A 20199-nucleotide genomic window follows, 5' to 3' on the forward strand; every position below is an offset into this window, starting at 1 on the left:
TCTATTTGTTTCCTTGGAACCCTGCTAGCTGCCGTGTGAACAAGCCCAGGTTAGCCTGATGGAAGCAGACAGATCACACATCACAGCCCAGTGAGCCCAGCTGTCCCAGCTGAGGTTCCAGAGATGTTAGGGAGTTTGGCCCAAATCAGCCATGTCTGGGCCATATCAGCACAATCGTCCTATACTAACTTGTGTCCTAAGCAATGGCTACTGTTGTTTTAAGTCACTAAGTTTTGGGGTAGTTTGTTATACAGCAAAAGCTAACTGATACAGCCCTCAAACCCAAACTCCATCATGATCCGGTAAAGCCTTTTCTCCATGGCTTTGCTTCCTATGTGAAGAATATTCCTTTTGAAACATAGTCCCAGTGGGAGATCAGAATAAAAATGCCAAGACATTTCTGTTTTGTATGCCTGATAGCACTCCAAGTGTGGCTGCTACTGTTTCCCCATCTCCACCCCCACCCAGCCCCACCCACCCATTACACAGGCCCTAAGGCCACAGAGAAGCAACCATGCATCATACCCAGCCCGAAGAGCTGCAGAAGGACAGTCAGCAACAGGAGCAGCACGCGTGTCGGGAGGCACAGGCTACAGAGAAAGACCATGCTCACCAGATTCTGAATTAAGAGCGGCAGGGAGCGACTCACCGAGGGCACAGGTAAGTTGCCGTGCCGGCTGAGAAAGGAGTTAGAGATGGACACACTGATGCCCTGAGAGGCACTGCTGTCCGCGGGGGTGAAGGCCACTTTAGTTTGCTGGACACAGTAGGAGACAGAGGAGAAGGAAGAAGCAGCATAGGAGGCCTGCTGGACAGAAGGGACAAGAGAGAAGACAGGGAAGGAGGGAGAAAAGCAGAGAAGTCAGGCATGTGCACAGAGGCTAAAATGGGCTGCTACCTAATTCTGCTGGAACATTCTGGAGAGGGATGGCTTTTGGCTCAGTCCAGGGATCAGAGGTATCCCTGAGGGTGACCTGGATGAGAGGGTACCCTCCTTTTTCACCTCCTCATGTCGATTTAAAAAAAGCTCATTTTCATGCAAACCGTGTCCACTGGAAGTGGTAGTCAGGTGGAAGGAGGCCACCCAGGCTTGGAGCCCCAGACCTGGGTGTAAGACCTGGCTTTAAACCCTGGCTCGTCCACTCACTCAGGGCCGCCAGTTCCCCCTCTGGGGGGCAGACCATGTAGTTATTTGTGCTTTAGCAGACTGTGGGCTGGGAGCCAGGCTGTCTAGGTTTGAATCTGGGCCCTGCCATCGTGACCTGTTTGGCCTCAGGAAACCTCTCTGTGTCTCAGGTCTTCATCTGTAAAATGGGGCTGACACTGTGTGGGGCTGTGTAATGCAAAGCACTTGGAACCAGGGCCGCCACGGTGTACGTGGGCCAACAGGCATGAGTGATCCCCACTCCCATGTCTGTGTGTGACACAGGGACAATGTCCTCCTGCACTGAGAGGGGTGCTGAGCAGCTGGCACAGGGCACACCACGTGCTGTGCCTGCACTTCAGCCGGAGTTGGGCTTGGCCCCCCGATCTTCCACTTCTAGCGGTGGGAGAGCTTCAGTTAAGTCTCTCTGGCTCTCTCAGCCTCAGTTTCCTTAACATGGGGGTGACAGGGGCTATGGTGAGGATCATGAACCCAAATGGAAGCCCCAGGGCTGACCTGAGGAAGCACAGTGCCTGACTCCAGGCCCCCCTCACGGTGCCCTGGCAGCATGGCGCAACGGTGTACAGGGCTCAGACAGGCTCTGGTTCCAAGCATGCTCGTTAGGCACCTGTCCTCAAACAGTCTGCAGCCTGTGGGCTCCACAATACACAGAAGGTGCCCAAGGATGGCCGATGGGCACCTGTGGACACCAACAGGAGAGGCTGACAATATTTCAAATCTCCACAAAATCTGGCTCAGCTATTCAACCAAATCCCTGGTGCAGGCGTTTACCCTTTTGTGGTAAAGATCTCTTTCTGAAATATCTTCTCAGCAATTTAGATTCACATTCAGGCATATTCACCTGATGGGGGGAGTGCAGGGCAGGTGAAGAACTGAGACCCTGAGGGCAACTTGTGGGACAGAGCTAATCGGTGGCAGGACGGAATCCCACCTCTGAGCTCAGCCTCTTCCCTACTAGACCAACTGTCCTGCAAGAGGCTGGCTGTGGGTCTGCCTGGTCGGCCCGAGTCCACAGAATACAGGAGGGCCCAGGGACTCCTGGGGCTGGGCAAGGGCTCAAGGCCAAATTACAGGGCTGCCAGGCCCCAAGCGGCTGTGAGGAGTAAACCAGGGACCTTTGTCCCTCCCACAAACTTATGGCAGCACCTTCATGTCCTCTCACACTGGATAAAAGTTGGTGCAGCTAGCCACACTGGTCTCCTCTCTGGTGGAAACACTACCAGATCGGCCTGCACAGAAGCGAAACAGTACTGGTGCAAAGTCAGGAATCCCCTCTGGGATGAACTCTTTCTGGAAAGCATGGTTGGGAGTTGAAAACCTAGCCAGAGTCACGTGGTTAGCAAACTGGTGGCACTGAGAAAGGGTTTGGAGGCACGCAGCAGACTCACGGTCTGCTCTCGCGCCCGGTCCCAGAAACTTCCCGGTTGTGCACAGCAGGACAGCCTGCCTCTGTGCAGACCTGGGCCCCACCGCCGAAACACAGACCTTACACAGGAGGTGTTTTCTAAAGGAGGAAGGGTGCCCTGCCTGAAACACAGAACGGCTCTGTTGAAGGCCACCCTGCTCCAATGGAACTTGTTTGCACTGGGCCATCCCTGGCCAGGGTGGGATGTCAGTCACTCTGAACAGTCAGGCCCACTATGTAAATCAAGTCCACAGATGGCTGTACACAGACTGTGCCCTGTGCTTTGATTGAGTCCCTCCTTTCTGGGGGGTCTATATTGGAGCCAAAGAAGAGAGAAATACATATAAGAGACTGTCAGTAGGGGAAGCAAACATTCTGAGTATCAGCCAGTCCCAGCTGCATGGGCTGCTTTGGAAAAGAAAGACACCCCCCACTCAGGCTGGGGAGATGGCCAAGTAGGAGACGGTTGCATGAGCTTGTCAGGAGGAAGTGAAAGCAAGGCTGGGCTGTGGCACGGCCAACACCGGCCTGGCCCCAGCCGGGAAGGAGAGGGTGAGACCTGCCCCTGCAGGAGGCCAGTGGGGACTGGAGGTTCTGCTCTGGGGCAGGACAGGAGGGAGACCGGGAGCGGCTGCTTACCAGCTGCCGCTGCTTGGGGGGCAGGGCGGGGGGTGGGGCCAGCTCCTGCAGGGCATCTCCACTGCTGAAGGAGTCGTTGAAGCCGTACACCTCCATGAGGTGCTTGTTCTTCTGCTGGTAGATATGCTCGTTCTGCGGCGTCTGGTAGAACACGGAAGGCTGGGGCTCCGAGTAGTCCTCGAGCAGCTGCATGTAAGCCAGCACTGCAAAACACACGGCAGGCAGCCTGTCGCACGCTGCCACTGGGCCAGCTGAAGCCGGGGTTGGGGCCCACATAGGAACTCCCCTCCCCATTCTCCTCCCAGCAGCCAGGGCGAGTTCCACGGAAGCACCCTGGGGCTGTGAAACTGTTCTGTGGGGCACTGCAATGGTGGTACCCGTGCAATGAGTGCACACCACCAGTGACCCCAGGTGAGCCCCCCGAGCAACCCTGGTGAACCACAGCTACGGGTGATGATGATGCATCAGTGTGCGATCCTGCACTGTGACAACCGCAGCACCCGGGGGAGATGGTGGCAGTGGGTGAGGCCCTGCAGGTGTCAGAGCAGGGATAGATGGGATCTCCCTGTACTTTCCACTCAGTGTTGCTGAGAATCTAAAAGTGCTCTAGGAAACAGTCTATTTTAAGAAAAAGCATACTGGGCATTTCACCCCCTTGCTGAAAAGCCCCTGGGGGTTTCCAGACACACTCGAGGGCTACCGATTCTATGTGGGGTGCACGGGGCTGGGCAGGGCCGGTCACTCAGCCCGCAGCACGCTGTCAATCAATTCCTGCAACTCCTCAGGAATTTCTGCATGTGCTCCCACTGCTTCCCCAAGCCTGGCTGAGCCTGACTCTTCCCTCCTCTGCGGTTCAGCTTCCCTGAGCACCCAAGGGCAGCCTGTCTGGGCCCCACCCTGCACCCTAGTCCTGGCCCTTAGCTCTTCCGACAGGATCAGGAGCTGTCCGAGTGCTTTCCTACCATCTGATTTTCACCAAGCACGTTTTCACCACTGTATTGGGCACCAACCCAGGTGCAGGGACTACACGGGCCAGGAAAATGCACTTGTGGAGCTCACACCTTCCCCAGGGAGACAGAAAAGAGGCCAAGGTGGGGTGAGCGTCAGGGAGAAACCTGGCCGGTGGAGAACAGAGAGAGGGGCGTGGGTGGGATGCTCCTGCAGAATATGGATGAGCTGTGAGGAGGGCTTTCTGCACCGAAGCTGTGGGCCAGCAGTCAGTAAGGGAGTCAGTGAGGCCTTACCCGGGCGACTGCGTGGGGCAGTGGGCTGGGCAAGGAAGCAGGCTTGATGCCAAACTAGCAGGAACCCACCGACGGGCTCCCCCCAGAGATGGGCCTGGGGCTGCTCAGTCTTGAGAAGATGATTCTGGGGCTGCTGTGGTTGTTCAGGTGAAAGAATCATGCAGGCAGTGGAAGTAGTGACTGATTTGGTTCAGGATATATTTTCAAAGCAGAAGGCACTGGATTTACTGCCCTGCACTCAAAAAACAAAAGATCCAGGAGGTCAGGGCCCACATTCGTCCTGTCCACCGCGCTATCGTTTGAGCCTGACACACAGTAGGTGTCCCAAAGTATTTGTAGATTGAATGAATGGAACACATGTCATCAGTCCTTACCTCAACATCTGTCCCTACCTAGTGACTTGCTAATAAAGCAGGTGGCAGGCCCTGGGGTGGGTCTCGTAAAGTACCCGCTGGGTATACAGGAAATAATACCCCCTAAGCTCAATCCTCCCGTCCAGCTGCAAGGATAGCACATCCTTAGGAGGGACAAATGGTGATAAGTGCTCAAATTCCAAAGCATCCCTCCACTCTTCCCCCAAATCCTTTCAGAAACCCCAGCCCTTGCCAGCCCTGCCATCTGATGCTAGGTGGCTGGCCAGCCTGGAGCTGCCTGTACCTCTGGGCAGCCCAGGGCAGGCTCCCTCCCCAGCGCAGTGGGCGTCACTGACAAATGGCATCACCACCTCTGGCTGTCATGACTCAGTGACCTCGCCCTGTGGCACCCTCCACCCTCACGTGGGGGCATCAGTGTGCACATCTGACTTCTGGGGTCAGTGAGCTGAGCCCCACATGCAAAGCCTGGCCCTTCTGAAGACTCTAGAAGGCCCTGGGGAAAGCCACCGTTTGGAGCTGTGCCCAGTCATCCTTATGAAGCTGTGAAAGCTGGGCTGGAGCAAAGCCTTTTCTCCAATCACACCTGCCTGGGAGGACTGGGTCCTGTACTTGATGCCCCAGGACACATCTAGGTCAAGGCAGGCCTGAAATCCTGCACGGTCCCTCCTTTTCTAGGCCAGGAGGGAGCCCCAGGCGTTAGGCTGTTCCCTACCCACGTGGACGTGCCTGTGTCTGCAGGGAAAGCCCTGGCTCGCCCCAGGCACCAGCACTGGCTATTCTCTCACACAGCTGCTATGCCCCCTGAACAAGGGTGCTAGAGCTCTGACGAGGTGGGCAAGAAAAAGGGCCCTGGCCTCAGAAGTGGAGGGAGTTCAGCCTGCATGCAGCAGTCCCGGGGACGGCAGGGCCGTGAACCCCCACGATAATGCACGCCCTCCCCTTGGGTCATGTCACAAGCGCCATGAGCACCTGACAGATACCAAGAAAAAGTGGCAACGACAATTTTTCTGGGCTTAATTTTGTATTTTCAAATGACCATGAAGTCAGGGCTTAATTGGAGACCTAAACGAGTCACGGAGTTGAGGGACAGAAACGCTTTGCTGAAGAGAGGAGTCACACAGGTGGGGAGACGCTCTTGCTCCCTGCACCTCATGTGGGGTCAAGGGGGGTGGGAAATGGCTCTCTCCAGGCAGGTCTTCGGGACACCCTTCACCGAGGGATGTTCAAAGTCACCTTCTCTACTTAAAAGACCCATGAGCTCGTATTAGCTCCGACAAGCGCCGAGCAACTCAGCTGTAAAAGGTGGGCAAGAGGAAACTGGCTGCTGGGAGAAAAGTGCAGCTCATGGTGCCCCGTGAGGCCCACAGACCTTTTCTTTAATGACACACAGTCAGGTTCTACAGGAAGATGCAAGCCTCAAATGCCTGCCAGTTGTACCCTACAAGGATGAAACACAACCCCTTCTGCTTGACCCAAGTGGGAAGTTGAGGAAGACCTGAACTCCTGATGTCAGAGTCCTTGTAGAGACCTGCTAGCCAAGCACAGAGAAACAAGCTTCCAGAAGAAAGGACAGTCTGTCTCTGGGGCAGCCCAGCACAAGGGCTCAGAGACTAGAGTGGCCCAGTGTCACTGGGACTGCTCGGCAGCCAGCACTGAGCAGCACCTGGGCTGGGGGCACCCTCGGGGCATCAGAACAACCCAAAGGACGGGGACGTTCTATGACACCGGGACTCCGTGCATGAGCTTTGTCCAGAGCCAGCTGAATATAAATAAGGATGCTGATTACCCCCTTCTCCCCCATAGCAACTCTGTGAGTTTTCCACAGCACCACAGACTAGAACCCTCTCCAGGTGTCCCCTTCGGTGGTGAAGCACAGACGTGAGGCTAACACTGAGCCTTGGGCACCTGGCATTTGGGGTCCTGGCACAGGCACAGAATGACTACTTGCTAAACAGGAACCACTAGTGAAACCCACACAGGGTCTCCCCCCCACAGGGTCTCCCCCCACAGGGTCTCCCCCCACAGGGTCTCCCCCATGCAGGGTCTCCCCCACACAGGGTCTCCCCACACAGGGTCTCCCCCATGCAGGGTCTCCCCCACACAGGGTCTCTCCCACGCAGGGTCTCCCCCACACAGGGTCTCCATGAGGGTGGGCCGGACCCCTTCCTCCTCAGCTCTGGGGCAGTGTACCTGCTGGGGAGACACAAGCCTGCTCTGAAGCCTGCTGATCTTGGGCAAGGCTTCGAGCTCCGGTTTCCTCATCTATAAAAGGGGCGCTAATAACACTTGCCTGGCCAGGCTGTAAGGACTAAAGGCCACAGGGTGCGTGAGGCTATACCCCAGGCCATGCCACACCTTACACTCTTAGTTTTAAAGGTTTGCACTGCAAGTGCTCTGGACATGGATGGATGGGACAAAGCTTGAAAGTGGATTTCTAAATTAGCAGAAAATATTTTCAGCTGCTGGAGACTGGAGGCTGTAGGGAAGGAAGCAATGGATGCTTCTCCCTCTCCTCTTTTCTACAGCCCCTGCTCAAGGACTGTTGCCCCACATCTGTTCTAAAACCTGTTAGGAGAGGCTCCTGGCCCCACTACCAGGCACACCACCTATCTGCTGCAGTTTGCACAGATGCAATCCTGACTTGCATTCTGGGTTCAGAGCATTCCTGGGAAAGGAAAGAGCGTGAGCCCAGAACGGCACACTGCTCAAGTCAAGGTAACACGGGTGGAGGGGAAAGGCCAACAGTCCTTGGGACACGTGCAGCGAGAAACACTCCCGGCCCTGCTGTTTGCAACTCCCTCCACTAGCGCCCTGGTTTCTGAGGAGCAAACTCACATGACAGATGGGAATGAATCAGCAGCCCTCCAGAGCCAGCCTTCCCTCCAGCTGGGGGACACACCACCGAGGCCATTACACAAGCTGACGGCTTCCACTGAGGAGCTGGGGAAACGCTACACCCTCCGTGGCCACCTCTGCCTGGAGGCCTGCCCAGCTGGCCCTCAGGGCGATCCTCGTGTGTTTAACCGGCCCTGCTCTAGGTGGAGCCAATCAGACGCTCTCATTTGGGAATGTGGAATGGGAATTTGATTCGTATTTGGTAGAGGTTCTTTGCCGGATGCTTCCACTGAGGCCAGGGAATCCTGGGCTGTGGAGCTGAGGTGGCTACACTCACATCGAAATGGTGACAGCCAGTCTGCCAAAGAAAAATGGAGTGGTCCTATGCTAGCGTGGGGGGTGGAGAGAGAGGCCATGTGGAGCAGTGGGGGGGCAGCAGAAGAAACCGTTGCCCGCGAACTCCACTTAGGAATCGGATGGCAAATTTACAGTTGGAAAATAGTCAAAATACAAAAGTCCAAAATTTCAGCTCTGATCCTGGGCCCTAGTAACATCATATGTTAAAATATGTGGCCCAAGGAGTGTCCTCAGCAACTCCAACCAGGCCATCTCAGAGTCCAAGTCACCATGTGACATGTCAGGGTCTGCAAACAGAAGACAGAGTGGGAGCATGAGCTCTCTCAACAGAGCCCTGCATGCTTTCAGGGTCCTCAGGAAATCTCTCTGTGCACAGGGCAAGTTCTTTTTAAAATTCAAATGTCCATCTTGCTTTACCTAGAGGTTGTAATGCTGTCCTGAAGCTGTGACACTCGTTTCTTTGTCACTGTGTTCAGGCCAGGTCAACTGCCTGCCATTTAAAAGACACCAAACACTTGGGCTCTGGGGAGACGAGGCTGAAGGTTTTCTAGAGACCACAGGAGAGATCAGCTTATCGGGCTCTAAAAACAATCACCAGCATTGGCAAAACAGGCTCCCAGAAGTGTCTGTGCACCTGGGGGCCTGTCTTTTATGAAATTATGAGGCACTGGTCTGACTTTGGTCTAATGCTTAAATAAAACATAACACCATTTTAGGCTGCAAAACTTACTTTCTGACAACAGTTCAACAAAAACTTACTGTTTTTGTTTTTCTTCTCTGGTAGAGGAGGTGGTTTTTCTGAGTCACCCGTTGATCCAGGAGCAGTGAAATCACCCCCAAATCCGACAGAGGCTGAGGAGCCCGCTTGCGGCAAGGGGAGAAGAGCAGCAAAGGGTGTGAAGGGGGCGGGCTGGACTACGGCGGGGGTCGGCAGGTCATCCTCGGAGATGTTGTCATACTGTGAGGGGTGCCGCTCATACGACACCCTGCAGCTGGAGCTGTCCATGGTCTGGGAGGCCGCACTCCTGCGCTTCTTCTCGGGAAGGGCAGGTGGCATGTCTGGCTGCTGCCCTGGGGCCAAGGGCCCCTCTGGCTGGGGACAGCTGCCTAGAGGCAACTGGAAAGGGTGGCCAAGAAACGGAGCCCCAGACTCTCCCGAGGACTCCGGCAAAGGGCTGAGGTTGCAGGCCACTTGCTGAGGTATCTGGTCCGCGTTGGAGAGGTCTTGCTGAAGGAACTCGTAGTCAGGATCATAGTGATCTGCATGCACAACAGGAAGCACACACCCATGAGCCAGCAACCTGCAGAAATGCCCCACCCCTCCCACCTTTACCCAGTCCCGGTCATTAGCGTGAGAAAAAACGTGTCTCCCATTTCATCCCACATAGGCTCTCACTTTATTTTATATTCTTCATTCTTCTCCCTATTATAAAAGTAAAACCAGATGGGAATATGGCTCTTTGTTATCCTATTCTTCGTACTTTCTTTATTTCTTAAATTTCTTACTTAAAAAAAAAAAAGCATGACCACTGTAGAAAGCATGGCAAGAAAAAACATACCAAGAAAACAAAAACCATCTGTAACTTCATAATCTGACTATAATCTCTGTTTACAATTTGATGTATTTCCTTGGAAGTCTTGTTTTTCCCCCACCAGAATTTTTTTTTTTTAATCCAAACTGAGAAAACACCATGTAAGTGGTTTTGGATTTTGTCCACTGATCAACATATCACAATTTACTTTTTAGTAGCTCTGTTTTATTCTACCAAATGGATGTATCATAGTTCATCTGATTTCCTACCACTGAATAGTTAGGCTGTTTCCACATTATCACTACTAAGAAGGCTGAGATTAATATCCTCGGATAGAGGTTTTGCTATAAATCTCTGATTATGTCCTTAAGATTAAACTCTCAGAAGTGAAATGTCTGGTTCAGGGGACATAAACAGCTTACTGCTCTAAAGCCCCCTGCCAAGCTGCGTTTCCAACTTTGCTCCTGCCCACGCCTACGAGGAGGTCGGCATGTGCTGCTCACCTGCCCTCACCCTCTGTCAGGAGCCATCCTGGGCTCTCCCCTGCATCTGTGGCTCTGAGCACAGATGGCTCTTCCTTCTGGCAGAGGGAGTCGAATTACACCCTGCCAGATTAACCACAGTAACAGCTACCATTTGAGTGTCTCCTGTGTGGGTGCACATTGTTATTGAATTTAAACTTTCAACCTCCTTGACAGAAAGATATTGGTAGCCTCATTTTGCAGATGAGGAAACTGAGGCTCAGGTTTTAAATGACTCAGCCAAGGTCATGTAGCCCATGATTGGCAGCACTGCACGACCCCAAAGGTGCTACCAAGAAACGACGATACAGGAGTGGCGGCGAAGGTGCCCGCGGCTCACCGAGTGTTTCACAGCTTGTGTGCCGGGAGCACTGCCCACTGTCCCTGTCCAGAGAGGACAGCTGCTCGTCCGACTTGCTGAGCTTGCCTATGCTGCTGCAGGGGGACAGGCGGGGTGACTCTCCGCCGTATGAGTGGCTGCCTCCCGACAGCCGCCTCTGTGCGTAACAGTCCATGTCAAAATCCTCAGGTGGAAAAATAAAAACAAACCCAAGTCACTTTTGAGAAACGGTGGCAGAGACCAGGGGAGGGAATCAGCATGTTTACTTAGAGAAGGAAAGACAGCCAAGCTCAGAAGCCTGTTGGACAGGCCCATCTTTGATGTAATCAGTAAAATGCGGCATCTGTGGCCTCTGAGAAAGAAGGCTTTAGGAGCACTTGGCCAGGGAGGGCCTAGGGCTGGGCGCAGATGTCCTCAGCAGATGCCTCACCCCCCCCACCCCTGCCCCCACCCCTGCCAGGAACTACCACCACATTCTCAGAGAAGGATGACCAAGGAGACGTCGACCCCTGTGAGGGAGATCATCTCGTCGTGGCCAGGGACTGAACATCATTGGGTTTCTTTAGCTTCAGGAGCCAAATTCCTAAACCCAGAGCCTTCCTCTGTCTTTCTGTATGGGGCTGCATTACCTGCCTATTAATTCCAACAGGCAAACTGGAGCCGCTGGTGGCCCGACTCATGGGGGCCACGATGGCGACGCGGGTTGGGGATGGAGCTGACTGTCTTTTCTTTGGTGGCAAGGCTGGTGGAGGACTGAAACAGATCAAGAAATCCCATCAGAACAAACACCCCAAACAAAAACTCTTTAAAAAGATCTTAGGGTACAGAATGTAGGATTCTTTAATTACTAGACACTTCACACCTACTTCTTACACTCTGAATTCCATCCCACTCTCCTCTGCCAAAATAAAACCTAGCAATGTCAAAAAAACTAACACTGGAAAAATCCTTTCTTCTCCTTCCACAATAAATTATGCTGGTTTTTGCTTTGGTTAAGACTAACAGGCAAGCCGTTGGAAGTTCCTGGAGTGTGTGGCAAGGGAAGGTGCTGGGCCTGGGCTCTTGTCCTGCCTCTGGAGGCGCCCCTCCCAAGGAAGGTCAAACCTCCCGGGCTTCCAGAGAGCAGGGACTGGGCTCCAAGTTCTCACTGTAACAGCACTGTGTTCACCTTGCACATTCTGCCCAACCACACATCAGAGTATGTCACAAACAGAGGATGGTGCTAGGAAAACAGAATATTACCTATTATCAACCACCCGAATGCCTGGTAAGGGGGGCTTGGGAGGCGCAACCTCTTCATCCGTAGAGTCTGGTAGCAGCTCGGCCGACTGCGACAGGCTGGTTGTCTTGTTTAGAATCTCCATCTCTCGATCTGTCAGGGGGAGCTCGGACTGGCTGGATAGTTGAAAAAATAGTTGGGGTCAGAGAAGGCTGGCACACACGCAGGTCCTGAGAGGATCAGGATGTTACTGGGGCAGGGAAATGACGGGAGGCCCGGGTGCCAAGGAGCAGGAGCCTGAACACTGTGCCCTGCCATCCACGGCAAAGATGGCATCAATATCTTGTTTGGTCAATAACAAAGAGCAGGAGCTGACCAGGTCCCTTGACTCTGCTTCTCAGTTTCCTTGTCTGTGAAAGGAATCCTTGGGCTGGACAACCTAAAGGCTCTCTAAAGTGTTCCAAATGTGTGTTTTATGCTTTACTAGGGGCATGTAGTAGTAGAAATTGACCTCAGTTTATTTTCTTGATAAAGCTAATGCTCTCAAAGCTAAATCCCCAAAATCCAACCCTTCAAAACTCTTTGCAGTTAGGAAAGGAAGCTGGTCAGGAAAAGTGCAGGTGTGGGTCACTGCACACTCACACACTCTCCTTCGTAGGAGTCACACGGACTATCAACATCGCGACCAGGCAACACTTCCAAACGTGTGTGAGCTGGACACACGTGAGAGGAGGTCAGCACTCACCAGAGCTCAGGGAACACAGGCCTCGGGCCCCCGCAGCCCGCCTGGCGTGGGCTGTCTGGCCTGGGAGTTTAGGCAGAACTCACCTGTCAGGTTTGCAGGCTGGGGAGCTGGGTTTCACTGGGCTTGTTGGGGACGGATGCCCCTGCTTCTCGATGGTGAGCCTGACCAGCTCCTAGAGTGTGCAGGAGAAAGGCAGTGAGGCACCAGCAGGCCCCCGCCACACAGCACTCGCCATGCTGGCCGGCCGGCTACCCTCTGCTGCTGAACCTCATTTTTGTGCCAGACGTAAACCATAAATACAAGCATTATTTGACTTTGCTAATCTACATGACCTCCCAAAATGGCCCCCACCCTCCAAAAATACCTTCATACATGTTGAGAAGTTTCAAATGTGTAAGTACTTCCTCCCGGAAGGGGGAAATGAATAAACCCCAACGTCTCAAAATGACTAGGATCATCACACAAATTAAATTCCTGAGAGGACACATTCCCAGTCAGTTTGTGGGGGAAGAACTACTTTTTAGCCAGTGTGGGATGTGTAGGGTGCTGTCTGTCCGAACAAGCACACCTCGGGCCTGGGGAAGGCAGGCTCCCAACCGAGCTGGCTATGGGTGTGGCGGCTGCTGGTGCGCTGAGATGACTGGCTGGAAAGTTAAGGGCTTATTACCCAGCAGAGAAATGACTTTAGAAAATATTTCGTGAAGTACAAAGAAAAAAAAGAAACAGGAGACCAGGGCCTACTTGGGCTTTTCCCCACCTAGGATGCCGTTTTTCCCAGTAACAAATACCCGTGTATGCACCACTCAAAAAATACAGAACACTTCCAACACTCTGTGTAGTAAATCTGCCCTGCTCCCTTTTACTTCCGTTTCTTAGATTACCTTTGCCTAGAACCTGATATAAATGGAATCTGGCACTACGCACCATTTTGTGTCCAGCTTTATGGATCTCTGATTCACATGCTATAAAATGCGGCCCTTTAAAGTGTAGTCGGTGGTTCTGTCTGTTCACAGAGCTGTTTGACCATGACTACAATCACTTTTGGGCTTTGCATCACCCCCAGAAGAAACGACCTCCTGCCCAGCCCCTCCTCTGCACCTTCAGCTCCCAGCCCCTGCCCACCACTGATCTACCCTCTGCCCCTGTCTGTCCCTCTTCTTGTGCTCAGTGTGACCATCCGCGCTTTGTGTGCAGGAGGTCCCTCTTGATTGCTGAGCTGCATTCCAGTGTACAGATAAGCCCACAACTGCTGTATCCTTTCTCCTGTTGATGGGCCCTGGGCAGGACCTGCTTGTGCGGCATGGGGGGATTCAGGCTTTCCGGATGAATGTCTATTTCTATAGTTACAGAGGAGGCAGCAATGGATGCAAGTGGGTGACAAAGCAATGTGTCCCTAAATCAGACTGCAAAGCCTCTCCAAACTCAGCGCCATGCTCGGAGTCACACCCTGTGTGGTAAGGCAGAGTTAATATCCCTCCTAGAACAAGGAGTCTTTCAAAGACACGAAACTAGAAAAAAGATGAAGATGTTAAAAGAAATACCAAAGAAAATATTCACAAATGCAAACACCAATGTTCAGTAATCATTAGAGATTCTCCAGCTTTGATGGTAATGAAGTAGCACCTTCCAGACATGAGAGGTGTAATGCTTCGGATAGCTTTTCTAGAGGATGACTTGTCGGGTGCATCAAAAGCCTTAAATACCTGCATTCTTTTTATAATAATTTAGCCCAAGGAAAATGTCATGGATGTATGCAAAAATTAAACCACAAAGGACGGTCATCACAGTGTTATATGTAGTAGATAAATTAGACTACCCGATACTCCATAATTAAATATTCAATACTAGGTACTGATCATATAAATTATGGTAGAACCAAACAATGACTATTATATTGCCAATAAAAAAACAAACTCACAAGAGCATAGAAAGACAATATAATACTACGCAAAGTGGGCAAATAGCCCCAGGTGGTCACACTGGTATACATACACTATGTCTTGGAACAAAAAACAACCAAGAGTACGTGTATTAAAAAAATATGGCTATCAAACACCTGTTATTTTGTTTTTGTTTCCCTGAATTTTCTACAGTGAACATGCATTACTTCTGAAATACTAATTTAAAAAAAACAACGAAAGGCATACTCGCTATGACCAGACTTAGTGTCACCTGAGGCCATAACACCAACCTATTCTTGGAGAAACATGGAGAAATGAGATCGCTGAGTCAAGTACTGACAGAACAAAGGAGAATGCTAGCATTTTCCTGCTGGCTCCATTTAGAAGTTACACAAACCTCGCAGATAGTTAAGGCCTAGCTGCCTAGCTGGGGACTACAAGACGGAGAGAGGCGAGACTGCATGACCAGCGTCCTGCAGCCACTGCCCAGAGGAGAGTGCCAGGCGCGCCCTGTCCTCGAAGCACGTCGCCGGGCAGAGAGGAGCACCACAGCATTAGGAGGAGTCAGAGGGCCGGACGACGTGTCCCGAAGCCCCACGCTCACGTTCACGCTTCCTTACGAGCAGGACAGTCGGCATGCTGGCACCTGCTGACGTAGGAAGAATTCCACTAATTCTCCCCTGATTCTTCAGCAACTATAATTAGAATGTCATCTTCCTGGAGAGGCAGCTGTGTGAACTCCACTAATGGACGAGGGTGAAGGGATCACGGAATGACAGGCACACATGTGTAAGTGTGTACCCAAACTCCGAGACCACGTCCTGGCTGCCAGTGAGCTGGCCCGGACACCCAGAGGGTGTGAGGGGGTGGGCAGTGCCTTATTCACCACCAACTTTCCAGCCCGGACAGACCAGCCGGAGCGCTTTAGTCTCAGCTTGCCTCACTATCACAGATGGACAAGAACCCTCAGAGGGCACAGATTTGGCCCAGTGCCAACACCCTGCCCTCGTTCAGAGCTGACCAGGTGTAACCTGGCGAGAGCCCAGCCCCTCCTACTGCAGGCAGAGCTTGGGGAGGATGCCAGGCTTTCCTGTCCTTTTGAGGGGCAGGTTTGAACTGACTGAGGAAGTTGGCACCAGACTCAAGTGTCCACAGCAGCAGCTGTGAACCAGACAACCTCCAGCTCAACAAAAAGCAGTCTTCAAAAGCCAAAAAGGGAGCTATATCTTTCTAAATGAATACTACTTTATCTCCATGTCCATTTTATTCACACTGAACATGATCAGAGAGAGGCTACCACTTTAAATGACCTTCAGCAAATCAAATACCAGCTCAGGTGCACAAGTAAGAGAGAAAGTCCCATTCATTACTATCTTCCCCATGGCATCTGATGCCAGAGCAGACAGGGCATGCAGGGCTCCTAACAAGGTGCCATGGGTGACCCCAGTGTCCTGAGGCCCACCATCACACTGCCCTGCCACAAGGGTTCTCAGGATGCCCCACAATGGCCGGTGTCCTCCGGGTTCACACGGAGGGAAAACGCAGGGGCTTGCTGCTCCTGCTCACGCCCCATCCCACCCTGCTGCTGTCTGGCCTCTATCACGTCTGGTCCCGTGAATTTCCTGGTGAAGGGACCAGAATCCAGGGAAACATGTGCTCCTGGCTATGATGAGCCCCTCTACCAGCTGGCTGTTCTAAGGCAGCTTCGTCACCACGGACACTGAATACAGGCCATTGGTGGGGAGTTTCCTGCAACTGAAGAGGCTTAATGAGATCAGAGGGGTGTCCAGCCCCAGAGTGACTTCTTTAAGGTGACAAAAGGGGCCTTTCCTGCCCATATCTATAGTGGGTGTGAGGCAGCAACAGAACAGAGGAAGTCTTCCTTCTCATACACGATCAGGAAGAGGCAGAGAGCAAGCAGCCAAGGCTCTAAGACGTGGCCTGGGGCAGCAAGTGACGCCTGACTTCAGCTCTGGGAGGTCACTCCCAGTCAGGAGGCACGGGTGGGCACTCCTTAACAGTCTAAAAACAAGGCAGCGGGGGCAGATCTCAAACTCCGTTGCACAGGTGGGGTGCTGAGGAGACCTACGGAGCAGGGCCCGCTGGCTGGGTCTGCACGGGGGACGGACACAACGACACGCCGGGCACCTTTGTGCCAAAATAATAAAATAGCACAGCGGGGGCAAATGCTCCAACTGAAACATTAAAAGCTTGCGGGAGTCATACGTCCCCCTCCCAAAAGGCCCTAAAGAAGCTTACAGGTCACTGAAAGACCTCTCTTGATTTTTGTAACTGAGCAGAGCAATCAGGAGGGGAAAGCATATGTCAGCCCAAACAGAGCTGCTCTGCGACAGTCCCAGCCTGGCCAGGAGGTGCCTGTATACCCCGGCACCCTTGAGAATGAAAAAGTAGTCAGTGTTTGGTATAGTGCTCCGTGTTAGCACATTTATTAGAAAAATAACTTAGTAAACTGCTTAGAAAATAGATTAGAAGGGGTGGTAGGGAGAAAGAGAGATTATCTTGCTTGAAGCCACTTTGTTATTTAAAAAACAAGACAATAGAAATGACCCCAAAACCTGAATGTACGAAATTGAAATAGAAGTGTGATGACACCTTTGATTTAAAAGTATATCCCACACAACTCCTAACGGAAAAATGTCTACTCAGATAACCAGGTGTTTCTTTTCCCTTTTTCCTCCCCTCTCCTCCTCTTCAAAGCAGTGGAATACTTAAAACCACTGCATATTGTAATTTCTCAAATACATCATAAGTAAGATGAACCCAACCATGTAACCACTCAAAGAACTATTTCAAATGACCGCAAAATGACGGGTAACCTGAAGGTAAAAAATAACTTCGGAACATTTCAAGTACTTTTTTAATCATCGAGTTGGAGGTAGCTGGTGTTTGCTGTTCTGAAACTGCTGTGTTTGTTTTGTGGGAAAAAGCCAATGAGTCATTCTGTGGATACCATTGGGGTTTTCAGTATTGGGGAGGGAGAAAATTAAGATGTGAGTATGACGAGGTTCAGTCAAGACCCGGCTGGTCCTGAGTGAGAACTGGAAGTACCAAAGCATAAGGCCAAGATGCACTGCCCCAGAGAAACAGAGCACGGGACCATCAGCAGCCACGAGAAACCTTAGCACTCGGATTGCGGTCTTTAAGCACCATTTCCCAATAAGGGAACCAGGACTCCTTAGAGGAAGAGCCAACCCCTGGTCTGTGGTATGAAATGTAAAAGATGACTCACTAATAAAAAACACAAACAATCCAATTAAAAAATGGGATTTGAATACAAACTTCTCCAAAGAAGACACACAAATGGCCAATAAACACAGAAAAAGATGCTCAATATTGTTAGCCATCAGGGAAATGCAAGTCAAAACCACAATGAGATCCCACTTCACACTCACTAGGATGGCTAGAACCAGAGACAGATAATAACAAGTGAGAATGGTGACCATGTGGAGAAACTGGAACCCTCACACCCTGCTGATGGGGATGTAAAATGATGCCGCTGCTCTAGAAAGTAGTCAGGCAGTTAGTCACATGATCAAACACAGAGTTACTACATGACCCAGCAAGTCTCAGGTAGCTACCCAAGAGAGATGGAAACATACACCCCACAAAAACTTGTACATGAATGTTCACAGTTGCATTATTCATAATTGCCAGAAGGTGGAAACAGATGTCCAAGTGTCCACAAATAAATAGTATGCAGTCCATGCACACAGTGGAATATTATTTGGCAATGAAAAGGAACGACATTCTGGCCCATGTCACCACAGGGATGAACTTGGAAGCCATTATGCTAAGTGACAGGGGCCAGTCACAAAGGGCCACAGAGTCTGCGAGTCCATTTCTATGAAATGTCCAGGACAGGCAAACCTACAGAGACAGAAGGTCGATTAGTGGCTGCCTAAGGCTGGTGGAGGGGCAGGATGGCTGCGGTGGGGGAGTGTAAAAGGGTATGCAGTTCATCTGAGCTGATGAAAATGTCCTAAAGTTGACTGTGGTAATGGGTGCGTAACTCTAAAAATACTACAAATCATTAAGTTGTGTATCTTAAATGGGTAAATTACTGGTATGGGAATTAAATCTCAATAAAGCTACCACTCCTTCCCCCTAAAATATAGTTAAGTACCAGATGCACCTGGAATATCCTTGCAACCCAAAAGTGAGAAAACTACCAAAGACCTTTAAGGTCATATCCAAATAAACTCAGGGAACGACCTGAAAAAGCCTTCACTGGCCAAAAGTGGCCACTGGCAATCACTAAGAATGACTGGGGGCGACTGGAGCCTGGCAAGTATGTTTAAATGCATGGCTTCAGAATGACACTTTACAAACCTCAGTTCATTGGTCATGTAACGGCATGTGAGGAAATGCTGATTATTTTGATAACTGGTAAAGGAAGGAAGGAACTGAGCACCGATGCTGCCTTCCCTCTGAGTATTGTAACTCAGGATAACCATAAACGACAAAGAAAAGTTTCTCTTTTAGATATATTCCAGCAAAGTAATGATGAAAGACCAGCAGAAAGAATCGGAATGTCATAATTCTGTAACCCTTAATGCATTAATGGGTCTGGGCAATGACCATCAAGGGCCGCTGAAGGAGCCAAAGGGAGAGGCCTCGAGGCGGAAGCACAGGGTGTCCCCTAGGAGGCTTCCTTCTAAATACAAAAGACATGATGAATTGATGCAGCCTCTAGTTTTATAGGAGATTCAAGTGACAAAGGCATGTGCTGAATGACTCCACACAGAGGTAATCAGCATAATCTAGGATGTGGAAAACTTGCAGAAGCAAAACCTCTTTCTAAAAAAACAAGTTAAGTTAAAAGGAGAAAAATGGAGAGAAGGGGGAACTTCAGATACATATCAATGAATTAAGTGTATAGATTTTATTTGGATCTTGAATTGAAAAACAGACTGTTTAAAAACAGCAAACTACACTCTGTAGGCCAAATCCAGCCCCAGGGCTTATTTCTGTTAGGCCCTCAGGGTAAGAATGTTTTGTTAAAAAAATAGTAATAATTGAAGACGATCAAGCAAACAGCAAAGAATATACAACAGAGATTGTATATAGCCTGAGAAGCTTAAAATATTTACTATCTGGCCCTCTACAGAAAAAGTTTCCCATATTCTAGAGGTATGTTCTAAGGCATTTGTAGATGAAAGGACATGATGTCTGGGATTTGCTTCCAAATAATCCAGGAGAGCAGGCAGAGGTATGGAAGAAACAGGCCATGAGTGGACATTGTGGAAGCTATGTGATGGGGCTGATCCATTATATTCTCTTTTTTGCAAAGGTTTGAAATTTTTCATCAGAAAATTTAAAAATAGGCTGAATGAGGAATAAAAGATATGGCTTATTTGAAATGTCAGTGTGTCAGAGTAAGCTAGTTGCCCCACAATATCTGTCCTTCTTAATAGAATTTTAGCTGGGTGAGACCAAGTTCTGGCTAATAACATGTAAGTGAAAGTTCTATGAGGCCTTTGAGGAAGCTCCCTTAAATACAGAGGGCACAACTTTCTACTCTCTCTTCCTCCTTGCTGGCTGGAATGTAGTCATAATAGATGGAGAATGAGCAGCCATTTTAGACCATGAGGTTTGAATCCATGTGTTCATGACAGCAGGGTTCTCGCATCTTGGGAGAAGACATGTCCCTGACCACATTGTGAAAATGTCATACTACCTTGGACTGCCTATTTCTGGACTACGTGAAAGAGAAATAAAGTTTTAACTCTTAAGAGCCAGTATTATTTTGGATTTCTTGGAGTGAAACCAATCCTAACTGATACAGTCAGGAAAACATTTCTTTCAAAATATTCCTGTTTTACAGAGTGAGTCTGGTATACAAGCTCAATTTTGAGTGGTGATGGTTGAATGACAGAACAGCGGGTATCCCAAAATTTTCCC

At 50.7% G+C, this 20199-nt stretch overlaps 1 protein-coding gene across 6 annotated transcripts in view; it reads right to left on the minus strand.

Moving 5' to 3' along the window:
• The window catches only part of RAPGEF1 (Rap guanine nucleotide exchange factor 1), a 130974-nt gene that overhangs the window by 32322 nt on the left and 78453 nt on the right, over positions 1-20199 (minus strand). For 4 of the 6 annotated variants that reach the window (XM_036913520.2, XM_036913518.2, XM_036913515.2 and 1 more), the window contains 6 exons: positions 12460-12548; positions 11655-11807; positions 11042-11165; positions 10413-10596; positions 8779-9279; positions 3210-3412 (listed from right to left, as the gene is read on the minus strand). In XM_036913520.2, the coding sequence (XP_036769415.2) occupies positions 3210-3412; positions 8779-9279; positions 10413-10596; positions 11042-11165; positions 11655-11807; positions 12460-12548 (1254 nt within the window). Of the gene's footprint in view, positions 1-649; positions 809-3209; positions 3413-8778; positions 9280-10412; positions 10597-11041; positions 11166-11654; positions 11808-12459; positions 12549-20199 lie in introns of all 6 variants that reach the window. The other 2 variants (XM_036913510.2, XM_036913502.2) reach the window with 2 other exon arrangements.

Source organism: Manis pentadactyla, chromosome 3, assembly GCF_030020395.1.
Source record: "Manis pentadactyla isolate mManPen7 chromosome 3, mManPen7.hap1, whole genome shotgun sequence".
Lineage (NCBI taxonomy): Eukaryota > Metazoa > Chordata > Mammalia > Pholidota > Manidae > Manis > Manis pentadactyla.